The 12,083-nt window shown below is 39.2% G+C and overlaps 1 protein-coding gene across 5 annotated transcripts in view; it reads right to left on the bottom strand.

The window, feature by feature from the left end:
* SPECC1 (sperm antigen with calponin homology and coiled-coil domains 1) overlaps window positions 1-12,083 on the bottom strand; it is an 83,208-nt gene that overhangs the window by 55,645 nt on the left and 15,480 nt on the right. For 4 of the 5 annotated variants that reach the window (XM_090122401.1, XM_031591610.2, XM_031591611.2 and 1 more), the window contains 2 exons: window positions 8,930-9,110; window positions 6,796-6,931 (listed from right to left, as the gene is read on the bottom strand). In XM_090122401.1, coding sequence (XP_089978527.1) covers window positions 6,796-6,931; window positions 8,930-9,076 — 283 coding nt within the window. In that variant the 5' untranslated portion in view covers window positions 9,077-9,110. Of the gene's footprint in view, window positions 1-6,795; window positions 6,932-8,929; window positions 9,111-10,421; window positions 10,518-12,083 lie in introns of those variants that run through there. The other variant, XM_031591613.2, reaches the window with a different exon arrangement.

Below are 12,083 nucleotides of genomic sequence, written 5' to 3'. Positions count from 1 at the left end.
AACCCACAGCAAAAGGTAGAATTCAAGTTTTAAAAAGAGCTAAGCCTGAAAAGAGACTACGGATATCAAGATTAACATTCATGGAGCACGAAGCTGAAACAGGGGAAAAAAGGATCTGGCACAAGACTTCTAGAACAGTTCATAGCTATGAAATTATGACAGATTGTTGGCTAAATCTATAGGCTACTATTTATTTTCTGAATACTTTACATTTTTTGCCTTCCTCCTCAGTAATAAAGGTGAATGACTAAACAATTTCATCATTCTAAAGTAGACTAGCTGGTTTCTCCATAGGCACGAAGACTGACTGACTCATCCCTTTGCACTATTCACTTGTTGGACTGCCTAAAAAGATAATAGTCCACAAACACCCTTTTCTATGTAATAAGAATGAGAAGGTGTGAAACAGACAACTTTTTCAAATAACAAGTCAAAGGACTTATTTGTCAGGCAGAGTCCTCCTTCTGTCCTGCTCTCACTGCACAACAGATTAATTAGCATAACTTCTGAAATTTTAAATTATAATCCATGGTCAAAAGAAGGTTGAAAGTGCTGCAGAATGCTCTCAAATTTCCATGACTGGATAATTGACACTCTCTTCAGAAAGAGAAGTTCTAAAGAAGTCACTGCTGAGGATGACTTCTGGCCAAGACTGAACTAAACTGAGCAGGTCCTACATGTGATGCTGACCATCAATACCAGTGTCCACACCACCATGCTCTGCTTATTCTATTAATGCTGAAGATTTTCTGAGCGCTAAGTACCGCTTAGAACCCATTCAGCATGTAGTTGTCAACCCCTCCCCTCTTATCTTATAGTATTAAAGTCTAATGCAAGCCACAAACTGCTGGAAAAAAAACCAAAAAATAAAAAACCAAACAGTGGAAAAATAATAATAAAAGGAATGCCAAGCCCTCTCCTGATATGCATACTTGTCAGACCAGGCCCGCTTTGCATTCCTTTCTTTCCCTCCCTCCCATTCTCAAAGTGCAAAGAGAATGGCATTCTGCCAAAGCATTCTGGCTGTGATACATTTAGGCCCTGAGACTGTTAGGGATCATTTCTCTTCAAACTAGCTGAAGGAAAGCTGATAATTAACCTACGATAGGTAGGCAACACAAAGTTGCATTGACTTTGCTGAACAGTTTCAGCAAAGAAGACTGAAAATGAAAACAAACTGAGAGATCATAGATGTGCACTATTCTGAGACTATCCAAGCAAGCCCCCCTATCTGTTAAGGTATCCCTAGCAAAGCTTTTCTGATCTTCACAGTTTGCTTATAACTGTAATAGAACTTCCCTATATGTGCCAGCTTGAGCCAATTAACTGTCAACAGTTTAATGAGTCAAGTAATTACAATCTCTAAGATTCTGCATTTCAGTATCCCTACCACACACCAAATCCTCTTAGCTGGCTCAGGTCCCAGGGCTGTAAACATGTGCCAACAAAGTCATTCTCAGGAATATACAAGAGAGAAAAGGGTCTACTGTATTTCACAGGTCGTTCTAACAGAAAGCTGCATGCAAAACACTAGAATGCTTTAATACAGACTCAGTGCAGTAGATGCAAGTTGTGCAATGCATTAAGATGGCAGCAAAAATGAGAAAGGTATGTACTGCAGACAGTGTTGTCAGCAGAAGTTAATTTCTACTTGTTTAATAATGCAAGATGACTGCAGACAGTCTGTGAATGCCTCTCAGTGAAGTTGTTATCCACAACAGAATCAGGTAACAGAAATCCCAACAGACAGCCACTGTAATGAATTGCTCTCATTCCATTCCTGGCTATAGAAGGAGGCTCATGTAATACATCCAGCAACAGAACAAAAGAATAATTATGCTGGTCAACCATCATATGTCAGCTCTGAACAAGAAGAGAAAAGGCTAAAATCTTCAATGGTGCTGAAATTTAATTGAATTACTTCATTCCAGGGAAATCATTTTGTTAAGTCAGGGAGGTGAAGGTTCAGATTCATTCACATTCGCACAAATATGTTACCTGCAGATGTTTAAGTGCACGTGGGTGTCAATATAAACATCTAGCTAATGTGGAGCTATGGATGCAAATGCAGATGAGCATTTTTGTTGCTTTGTGTGCTAAATTTCTGCAGTATTTCTTGTCTATTTGAGCAACATCTTGACAAAGACAATTATTTGTTTTTTGACTCTTTTCTTTCTATATCATTTCCGAAGCGTGTATATATATATATCTTTTTTTTCTTGATAAGAAGAATCATGCAAGGGCTGCCTCTTGTACATGGAAAGGGTAGCAAAATGCAACCAGCCTTCCAGATGAAATTTTAAAGCATATTTATTATTCTTGGGAAGCCCAGATGAGTTCAGTCATTTGGTTTCTAGTGGAGTCTTGTGGAACAGAACACACCAATCTCATTAGTGTCTCTCACACTTGTCTGTATCTTTCACAAAAATGAGACAGTAATGAAGCTGAATGCAAAGCACAGCAGCCCTCTGCAAACCTGCAGTAGTGTTTGATGTGACAGATCACAAAAAGCAGACCCTGTCAAAAATGAATGTACAGGGAAGGAAAAGGACCCCAAGGTCAGAACTCTGTCCTTCAAAAGGTATCATTTTCCTTTTTTTCCTATTTTAATTGGGGTCTATTAGCATCTTAAGAAGAATTAAACTGTCTAAAGAATTAGACTTTGCAGCGATTTTTTTTTTTTTTTAAAGCTTTTATTAACAGTTATCCTCATTCAGAAAAGAGTTATCCTCATTAACTAAGTGTCATCACTATCAACAGAGAAAAGCTGCACACAACAAGCCTGTGAGGGAAATCAGGATTTTCCCTTTTTACATAAACTACATGACTAAGTGAAAGTGATGAACAAACAGATTAAGTTGGACAAAAGGACAGTAAGTGCTCTGCTAGAACTAGGAAGGAATTGAAGATATACAGGTACCACATTTAGCCACTGGGACATGAACTCTGCCAACCCTACATGAATATGGATGACAGAAAACTCAAAACCTGAGGCCTCCATTACTGGAGCTGTACATTGCTCAAACCAAATAAGCTGTTCCATGACCTGTCTCCTTTCGTAGCCTTTACCAATTAGGCCAAAATTCTTAGTATTTTTCTTTCACTATTTAAATTGCTGGCATTATTAAAACAGCATGCTTTGTACAGCTTCATTTCTAATGCTGGTAACGTTCCTTTTTAGGATTAGGGGGCTTTGTCCAGGTAACCTGCAGTTCAGATTCCCAACACAAGAAGCTTAGGAGACAATTTAAACTCTTCATATCTTTTGAGTTTTCGTCTGTTATATTTCTGCATTGTCACTGCCTTCAGCTATTCAGGTTCATCAACTCTGAAGGTCTGCACAGAAAGCAACACACTTTTCTTGTTCTGGCTGTAAAACATTCAAGATATCTATAAATAGTAAGTTGGACAATTATAACACTGGTATTGATGAGTTCCTACTGCTTCTATGTAAAATTCAATAGTTCTTTATATAATTTTAGACTTTACTTAGGTTTAAAGAAATAAGCTAACGAAGCAGAGAGGGAAAACAAGAACAGCTAGCTGTTATTCACATTTCAGGCATAACCAATACTTCATACTCCAGCTGGCAGAGCTTTATACAGGAATCAATATATCTGTGAGAAATGGGAATGTTTTCAGATTACATGTTCACAGCACAGCCGAGTCGCGCACTCTGGCTCTCTTTTCCAGTGTCCAAAATATATAGCACGAGACTTTTTTTCTGTTGTTGAAACTGACAGATAGTAACTGCTGGCACTGAAATAACAGCAAGGAAGCATACGAACGTGATTAAACTAGACAGCCTTGAGGGAAATTTTCAGAAAGTGTTCGATTTAAGAATGTGCAGGGAGTACGAGAACTGAGACAGGATTTGGAATGACTTCTAGGATCCACTGAGCAGGCAATTTCACCTTTCCGAACCTCAAATCCTCTATTTGCATGTCAATATTACCATGCAAAGCTCTTCACAAAAAGCAAATGACCATACAAGCAGCTTTGGAATTCTCTGACAGTGAAATAGCAGAGCTTAAGGCTACTTGATTTATAAACCTTGAAGGTTCAGCATTTGAAAAATCATTAGTTTCCTCTAATCCTGAAACTGAAGGAGAAGAAGAAATAATTTTCTATATTTAAATATTTTAAAAGAATTTATTTACTTTATGGCTTTACAGGTTGGATAGCTTTACAAGTGCATTCATTAAAATAAACATTTTCCAAGATTAGTGATCCCCCTATTTTCCTCTTCCTGTTCTGCAGTTTTTCCAGCTCTATTCTGAAGCACTAAAAACAATGTAAGACCTGTGTAAATTTGTTCTTTAACATAAAACCAAATAGCTACTTCAGGGCAGTACACGGACAGCCATACACCGGATAAGGAAGCAGAATCCAAGACTTTTCTCCCTGTGTGTCGTTTCCCATTACTTGGGGGTTTTAAAACTGCCAAGCAGAGACAAAGCCAAACATCACAGCAAAGAACTCCCAGCCAGAATTCCTCTCCAGTTCCATTTGCTCAGCTCCACTTGGCAAGATTGGAGACATGCAATTGGCTTCATCTTCCTTTAAGCCACTTACAATTTACTGTGTTAGCTTCCAACAAGGCAGACAGGGGCAGTGTATGTCAGCAAAAGGCAAGAATGAATAACCTAAACCACACCAAGGGCAGCATACAAATAACCTTATTTAAACACGCAATCTTGGTGTCAATTATTTATTATCTGCAGCATTTGGAACATGTGCTATTGCTCAAGGTTAAGACACAAATACCAGACAGTCACACCCAAAAAAGAAAGAAACATGTTTTTCTGTTACAAAATACTGAAATACCAAATGAGTATCACCCAAATGTACCTGGAACTAATATAAATATCCTTTCAGTAAAATAATCAAAGCACTCACTTGACTAAAAAAGGAAACCCAACATAAAAAGCACAAACAAGGCAGGGAAAAGAAATAATGTCTGCATTTAAGAAATGAAAGGAAAATGCAGAACTGATTAAGGAAATCAGGGGAGCCAAAGAAAGGGGTTTCAGAACAGAATTTCAAGATTTATGCAGCTGGCTGTGTACACAAACATCTGCATTTCTCAACTACAGGAACATTATTTCTTGGCTTAGCTCCACAGTCAGCTAGAATTTCAGAGTCATCTTGATCACAATCAGAGGTTATTTGTGATGCTATTTCAATGAAGGATAGCAGCTGAAACTTAACATTCTTTCTACTTAATGTTCTCAGGAACATGTTCTGCCCTCTGTCATAACTGATTTTATTTTTTCCCTCTAAACAATGATATAATGTATTATAATATGCTTCTAGTATTTTTTCCACAGTGCAAGCATCTAGAGTCAGATCTTGTAACCTTGCTTACTAATATCTAGTGTCTTTTAGTGGCCATGATAGTGACAAATATTCTCAGAATCTAGGTAGATTTCTCAACAGTCTTTTGGACTATGAAACCATTGTGAAAATTAAGACATACAACATCCACACTGCTGTGCATAGCTCCTGTAAGACCTGAGCCATTTCTCTCTAGGCTAAAAGAAAATTTTGAGGGATAACATATTCTTAGTGTTTATCTGAAACCTTTTTATCATGTATTTAAAGCAGTCATCATCATAAATCTCAGTCTCCCTCCCCCCATCCAGTTATTACACACAAATGCAGAAGGAGGCTCTCTATTCCAGTGCTAGTATTTTTGTATCTGACATATGTATTTCATTCTGAACTCCCTGCAGTGCTGTTTCCCTGGCTGTATTCCCAGGATCCTGTGTTACATTCTCTGTGCAGGTTCTCTACTCTCCTTGTTATTCCTCTCTCAAGCATCTTTAGCTAGCATCATGCCTCTTTATTGGCTGGAAAATCTCAGATGTCTTTGGATACAACTAAACATTTAAAGCTGAGGATTTACACACCAATTAATTGCAGAACAGGATCTGTGTTTGGGTTGTTAAGATGCATCATTTCCATTAGAGGCTACAGGGTTGTATATATTAAAAAAAAAAAAAAAAAAAGCAACAAAAGCTTGAATGAGAATTCTCTTTCTGGTTACTTTCATTGTTCTGTTTCACAGCCAAACCTTGCAGAGGCTGTGACAAATTGCGAGGTCATGATCAAATTTAATAACATCTCACATTCCCCTGGAAATGCTACCAGGGAACAGACAAAAGAAAGCATTTGCTGAGCTCCTAGGGGAAAACAAAGTATTTGCTCAGAAGCCCTTGGTATGCAGATGGTGTCGCTGCCTTTAGAAATGGGCTTAGATCTGAAGTCAATAGGAACAAGCTGGTGGGGATGACACAGAGGGAGGGAGCATGCCACAATGTAGCTTAGGAGGACAACCTATACACGAAGACGGTAGTGCTGGCTTTTTGTTCCTGCATTTCTGCTGCGTCCCAGGGACAGATTAATAACTTCTCTGCTCAATCAATAAAAGGAAAAGAGTTCGCTGTATACACATAGGGTGGAAATTAAATAAGCAAAGAACAAGCTTTCAAATGGCCGTGTCCCTTTGCGAGCAGCGCATCTCCCCTGACAGCCCGAATTACCAGAAGGCAGCCAGTGCCACCGCGTGGCCACTCAGCGCCCAGTTTCTTCTTCCCTTACGTTACTGACCAAGCAGGATACGCTAAAAGACGACCCTTTAAGGCACAACAGGTTCCTGCTCAGTATACTGAATATTACAGCAGGTAAGTTATAACTGTGCTACAAGATGAAGAGTGAAAACTCAAACAGGTTCTCAGCAAACCAAGCACATTTCACATCAAGCAGACTGTCTTCCAGTATCTTTGTACCTACCTGTGCTGGGCTTCAGCCGACTCTCAGCAAGCTCAGAGATTGCTCCAGTCGTAATGGTCTTCTTCAGTCTAGAAACTCCAGTAGCTGCTGTCACCCCTGGTTTTGTAAGCATATCATCACTGCATGCCCTCTTCAGCTACAATAAAGAGATTTCATGAGCAACCAGAAGATTCAGAAATTGACTATTCCCACGAAGCCATTCCAAAAGCCAGGTTCATGAGAGAAAAGAACCATTTCCATAAAGTAACCCAGTAGAAATATTGCTAAAAATCCTATCTCATTTTTAATTTATTTTTAATATTACTTATATTGCATTCTAGATTTTTGAGAAGTGGGTTAAGAGACAATACCGTTTCAAGAGTAAAGATGAAAACCAGGAACAAGTGTTTATGTTAGCAAGTAACTAAGATGATGGGAGAAAAAAAGTCTACAGTAATAAGACTACTGGGTATTGCTAGCTTCTCAGATGCTGCCCTGACCAGCAACCATTGGATTTCCTCACTGGTTTACATTTACTGAAATATTTAGGTCTCTGCATTTCAGTGCCAGCTGACACATTCCATTTCATGGAAGAAGAACTATTTGCCTTACATGCTACTTTACAGTATATTTTTAAAAATAGTATATGATATCACTATATATTATTCACATGCCTTATTGTACATGAGAAAGCAAGGAACTGTTGTTGCTGTGCTGCCTTTCTTGGGACAGGGATTTGCTTTTAAATTTACTCTAAATCAGAACACTTAAGTACCAAGTCATCTCAGAACTTTTGGTCAGCTGCTTCCCCATTTCTGTACCTCTAACAGCTTACGTACTTCTGATAAAAACCTGAATGTATTTCTCTTGAAAGTAAAGCATTTTAAAAGACCAAACTCTAGAGACTCCTTAGAAGGGTATTTTTCTATCCTTCACAGCTTGTGGACACTTAAGCTGTTTTCACAGATCAAAACCAAATTCCTTAGAGGTTGTTCAGTGACACACTGGGGGTCCACAAACCACAGGCTGAAAACCACTGCTCAGGTTGAAAAAGAATGCACATGATGATGTACATTCATCTAGTTAACAGTTTCTAAATGTAAAATCTTAAAGCAAAATAAGACCTCTCTCAACTCCAATTCTTTCTCCTTTTTGTCTCTGACTCAATCTGTGGCTTCCTGGACCCCATGAGCATGCAAGTTTCAAAAGCTGCTGCTGATCTGCTTCCGGAAACCAAACAATGTTTCACCTTCTGCCAGAAGTTTTTTTCAGCTCCCCCTTAATAGCAGAAAGGAATAATTTGAACTTTCTGACCATTTAGAGACCTCAGCAACCACTCTACATAACTTAGTCAATGAATCCTCTTTTACAGCAGCAACCGTTAGCTCTCTTTTTAACTCTTTTTTCAAATATACTAAGAAGGATGCTCTGAAAGTAATGCCTCCTATTTTATGATATTAGACTATGATATTAGCAGCAGATGTTGGTGGTATAGCAGTGGAGGCTGAACTTTTTCACCAATACTCACTGAATTTTGTTGCCATGCAACAGATGGCAGCAGAGAGGCGGTCTGACAAAACACTGACATGGAGTGCACATGAAGCAAAGGCACCTAATTGAATTCCTCCATGCAGAAAAAATTGCACCTACTGGCATTCATCAATGCTTGCTGAATGATGATGGAGACCAAACAGTAGATGTGAGAACAGTGAGGCATTTCAGCAGTGGTGACATGGTCAATGGATCCTGTTCACTGGAGTAGATTTTTTTATTTTTGTTTTTAAACAAGTGTGGCATTCAGACTCATGTTCATCGCTGGTGAAAATCCATAGCTAATGGCAATGACTATGCTGACAAATTGTATTTTGTAGCTGAAAATTTGGTCTATCAAGTAGTGCTGTTGTGCTTCATAGCTGCCATAGTTTCCATGGAAATAAACGGGAGGCGTTACTTTTGGAGTGACTTACGTAAACTGATGATCTTGCATTTGCAGTTGTTCAATAATCTCAAAATATTAGCTGTAATTAGGAAGAAAATCCTCTGCATTTAACATATATGCAAATCAATCATATCAAGTTTCTGGACTAGTGTCTTCAGCAGCATCCCTTCAGAGGTGCAAAAAATAAGGCAGAAATGTCTGCACAGGATTTATTACCTTGCTGAGCCGAGATTCAAAAGCGAGTGAAGTCGAGGACTTGGATGTCTTCATTCCTGATGAGGCAGTGGGAAGTGACTTTCCTCTGTCAACCCCGTGACTTCCTTGCTTTGACACTGCACTCCAAGGCCTGGCAGTACTCTTCATTTTTTCTCCCCCAGAGTAAATCAGTCTACAGACCCTAAAAAAAAAAAAAAGTGTTAAAAAGTGTCTTTTCATCTGAGAGAGCAAAGCAGAGATACCTGGCATGAGTTTAAAGAGCTGAAAAGGATTGATCAAATTTTGTTCCTTCTGTTATAAACGTAAGACCTCAGCCTATAGTGTCCTTCAGTACAGGCTGCAGCCATTTACATTTTTAACAGTGACTGGAAACATGAAACAACACAGACAGAACAGTGATTTTTGTTGGGACTCTGCAAGTCAGAAACCTTTGTCAACCACAGCAGAAAACCCACGAATGCCTAAGCTCAACAAAAGAGCAACTGAGGACACTTGTGAGAAAACTTACAACAACTGAGACAACGTTGGCATAAAAAGAAAACTCTTTCTTACTGTTAGATCTAGAATATCTTCAACTGAAATACTACTCTTTTAAGAAAAGCCACATGAGAAGTAAGTTTCCTCAGTCATACAGAGAATATTATATCTTTAACTTATCAGTCTTCTACAGAAGCAGCTGAGGTTGCCCTGGTGATAAAGATGTGTTTCACAATACCAAGATTTACAAACCATGGTAAAAATAACAACTTCCTTGCAAATAACAAAACAAAAACCAGATCCACTGTTCCTCAGAGATATGCTTATGCAAGAGAGAAATCCTGCCTGGATCAGGAAATAGAATTTATTTTTTATTATAGCTGAGTAAACCTGATCTGCCAGCAAGAACAACTACTCTGCCTCTCACTCTCTCAGTAAGCAGGCTGCTGAGAATTCAGTAGCTCAACTCCTGTAGATCTAAATCCATACATTTTCAACGTTCCATTTCCCCAGTCCAAACCAGGAGCAGAATAAAACAATTATATCTATATTCCTGTAGTCCCACGAGCCTGCAGGGCTGGGAGTGGGAGGGAGAGGAGACCGCCTGCTATCTCCTCCACACTTCAGCACGAGCAACATTTTTCTTCCTCAGCTCCAATTCTAAAATAGACACAGGATGCAGTTGCATATCATCTTATGTTGACAGAAGCCAACTTGTTTCTACGTTGAACAGGTAATATCCAAAGATCTACAAAGAGATCAGCAAGGAGAAAGCACGAAGCAAGCAGTAAGTGCCTGCTGTTTATCACACAGAAGTCCAGCTGGGCAGGTGTGACCTTGGATGGCAACCCTGTGACAGAGGTGCCAAAACAATTTCCTCCTGGCTGAGTCAGTAGAAGGGCTTAGATCACTTTTTAATCTCACAATTTATTTTCTGCATGATTTCACATTCACAAATAGCACTCATCGAGCACATGGAAAGCAAATCACTTAGGGGAGCAGACACAGCACTCACAGCAGCTTCCGTGTGCCACCACGGTCTGTTCAAGGAGTGCTTTGCAGCACAGAGGCAAAGGGAACATCAGGTGCTGTGCTGCTGTCTGACAGACCAAAGCCAGCAAGTAGCAGTTGCTCTGTTTATCCTCAGTGCTTCCTGCAAGGTTTGCCTGCTTTCCCTGCAGCTCTAACCTGCAAGCTGCTAAATAAAGAAATTAAACATCATTACTGGCTAATATTATTAGTAACTAAAGCTATTCCTCCATTAAAATTCTTAACACACACAGCATAGAGCCATCAACTGATCTCATTAGAGGAAAAAAGCAGTACTGTTTCTGTTGATAAGGCTGATCAGTTAGCTGCTTTTATGAAGCTGGGACAGACACGTAAGCCATATTACAAAAGAAAATATTTAGCATCTCCAGACTCCATGATCTACCTTAAGGAGCTTCAGTGCTTGCACATATGTAATAAACTGCTTTATAATGAGCATACCATTCACTGCATTTATATGGGTGAACAAGCAATTACAGATGCAAGCTATCTTCCTGATTAATCTCCAAATTATGCAGATTTGGGTTTTTGTACAGTCAGTGGTTGCACATACCCTCTGGATCTCTTCATAATTACCTCATATTTTCCTGCCTTAAGATGCACAGATGCTTTCTTGGTGCCAAAAGATTTTAATTTTGAGTCACTCGTGGCATTTTGAAGTTGCAGTGGAGAGATATGCTCATGAGGGCACAATGCTGGAAGCAAAAGGAGGAGGTACCAAACAACAAAACAAACCTGAAGCCGTATGCAGCCAGTAGCCTGCAGCAAAGCAGCTTTATCGTGTAGTGATAGCTGAGTTGTGCCATGTGGGTTTAATAATAATGTACCACATCAAAGAGATGAAACTAACATTGAGAAGAGGATATTTGGATTTGTTCAGTGTTTTCCACAGATTTATATGGGAATCAGCATTTGTGAAATGTGAAGCTGATGCTCCTGATGCAATTGACTAACCTGAACCTCTACTGCAGATAAAAAGGTTTCCATCTGTGTAGTGGAACCCCAGTATTTTCCACAAGCCTTGTACGTACTTCAAAGGATAAAGACAAGTTTCACACCTCTTATGCAGGTTTCACTCTTAGGCAGGCGACACACATTATTAGAAGCTCTGCTTCGAGAGAAGTGCCAAATAAAACTACTTCAAAAATAAAATAAAATGGTACTGTGCTTTGATGAGAGCAGGAAATACATCCTAAGAGTTTGCATCTGCTTCTCTTTGCCTCAAAATTCAATTTATTGCATTACAAGAAAATAAACCAAGAAAAGTTTAGTATCAAGTAATGGTTCATGGACAGAGTTAGGCGGGCAGCAATGAACTGTTAAGAAAGTGTTAACTTGGGTATCTGTTGTGGCTGCAGACAGTTAGCATTCAGGAAACAGAACTTGTATTTGTGCACCAGTGGGTAATGGCTCCCAGTTAGTGTACAATGCATTGAGAGAAGCCTGCTATACTTGAAATAAACATCAGTGTTTCCTTTCAGAAGAACGCCAGAGAGATTATGACTTGATCTCTAGGCTCCCCACAGAGGGAAATCTGGAAAAGAACAGCAGAAAAAAGAAGTTGCTTTACACAAGAGATGCAGTCAAGCTGCTGTCACAAACGCAATGACAAAAATCACTGCTTTTC

Source organism: Phasianus colchicus, chromosome 21 (genome assembly GCF_987193195.1).
Source record: "Phasianus colchicus chromosome 21, bPhaCol1.hap1.1, whole genome shotgun sequence".
In the NCBI taxonomy this organism is placed as follows: domain Eukaryota; kingdom Metazoa; phylum Chordata; class Aves; order Galliformes; family Phasianidae; genus Phasianus; species Phasianus colchicus.
This window is presented reverse-complemented; position numbering and strand designations above follow the sequence as displayed.